This window comes from Nicotiana tomentosiformis, chromosome 10, assembly GCF_000390325.3.
Source record: "Nicotiana tomentosiformis chromosome 10, ASM39032v3, whole genome shotgun sequence".
NCBI lineage: Eukaryota > Viridiplantae > Streptophyta > Magnoliopsida > Solanales > Solanaceae > Nicotiana > Nicotiana tomentosiformis.
This window is the reverse complement of record NC_090821.1, coordinates 55,026,166-55,027,339: the sequence shown is the minus strand read 5'-3', so window position 1 is coordinate 55,027,339 and position 1,174 is coordinate 55,026,166. Positions and strand designations below refer to the sequence as shown.

The 1,174-nt window shown below is 43.2% G+C and overlaps 1 protein-coding gene across 1 annotated transcript; it reads right to left on the bottom strand.

The window, feature by feature from the left end:
* Positions 1–310: 310 nt before the first annotated feature.
* LOC138900190 (uncharacterized) lies at positions 311–955 on the bottom strand. Its single transcript, XM_070186905.1, has 2 exons — positions 751–955; positions 311–597 (listed from the first exon to the last, which is right to left on the bottom strand). The coding sequence occupies exons 1-2, from the start codon at positions 953–955 to the stop codon at positions 311–313; spliced, it is 492 nt and encodes a 163-aa protein (XP_070043006.1).
* Between the last annotated feature and the right edge of the window lie 219 nt (positions 956–1,174).

The window sequence follows — 1,174 nt, the reverse complement described above, 5'->3', positions numbered from 1 at the left end:
AAGAAAAAGAAACATGGGTTGCCTCCCAAGAAGCGCCTGATTTAACGTCGCGTCACGACGTAAATTATCATCACTTCAAACGAATCACTGCCACCATGTGGCCATAATCAGCTTGTCCCAGCTAATGCTTCACCCGGTGACCATTGACTCGGGATACCTCATCACTTTTATTCTTCAAGTCCAATGCACCAAAAGGTGTCACACCCACAATTTCAAAGGGACCACTCCATTTAGATTTCAGCTTTCCGGGAAACATTTTCATTCGTGAGTTGAACAACAAAACAAGATCGCCCACCTTGAACTCCATGTTTCAAATGAATTTGTCACGATGGTACTTCATTCTTTCTTTGTACAAGGACGAACTTGCATATGCATGGTACCGGAATTCATCTAATTCATTCAAATGTGCAACTCGCAAGTTAGCAGTTGCATCCCAATCAAGATTTAACTTCTTTAAAGACCATATGGACTTGTGCTCGAGTTCCACCGGAAGATGACAAGCTTTGCCAAACACCAACTGGTATGGAGACATCCCGATAGGAGTTTTGAAAGCAGTCCGATAAGCCCATAGTGCATCATCAAGCTTCTTTGACCAATCTGTCCGGTTAGCATTCACTGTTTTTGACAGCTAGCTTGAGGGTGATAGGGATGTCGTATTTTTATGAGTGACACCATACTTGCTAAGCAAGGTGTCAAGAGCTTTATTGCAAAAATGCGAGCCACCATCGCTTATGATAGCCCGCGGAGTACCAAATCTTGTGAAGATGTTCTTTTTCAAAAATGCCACCACACTTTTTGCTTCATTGTTGGGTAGAGCAACGACCTCAACCCATTTAGACACATAATCAACTGCGACCAAGATATAGGTGTTTCCACTAGAACTCACAAAAGGTCCCATGAAGTCAATACCCCACACATCGAAAATATCGATCTTCAAAATGGTGGTGAGGGGCATTTCATTTTTCTTTGAGATTCCACTGGCCCTTTGACATTTATCACAACACTTGACTAGATCACTTGCATCCTTGTAAAGAGTGGGCCAATAGAAACCACAACTTAGCACTTTGGCCACCATTCTTGCTCCACCATAGTGACCACCATACGGCGAAGAATGACAAGCCCCAAGAATTTCAACTTGTTCCTCCTCCGGTACACATCTTCTAATCGCTCCATC

Bases quoted from the DNA above. Each gene is read 5' to 3' on its own strand.
- LOC138900190 (XM_070186905.1), bottom strand. From the start codon at position 955: ATGCCCCTCACCACCATTTTGAAGATCGATATTTTCGATGTGTGGGGT. The intron at 598-750 runs GTACTCCGCGGG...CTAACCGGACAG, and splicing joins GAACATCTTCACAAGATTTG to ATTGGTCAAAGAAGCTTGAT.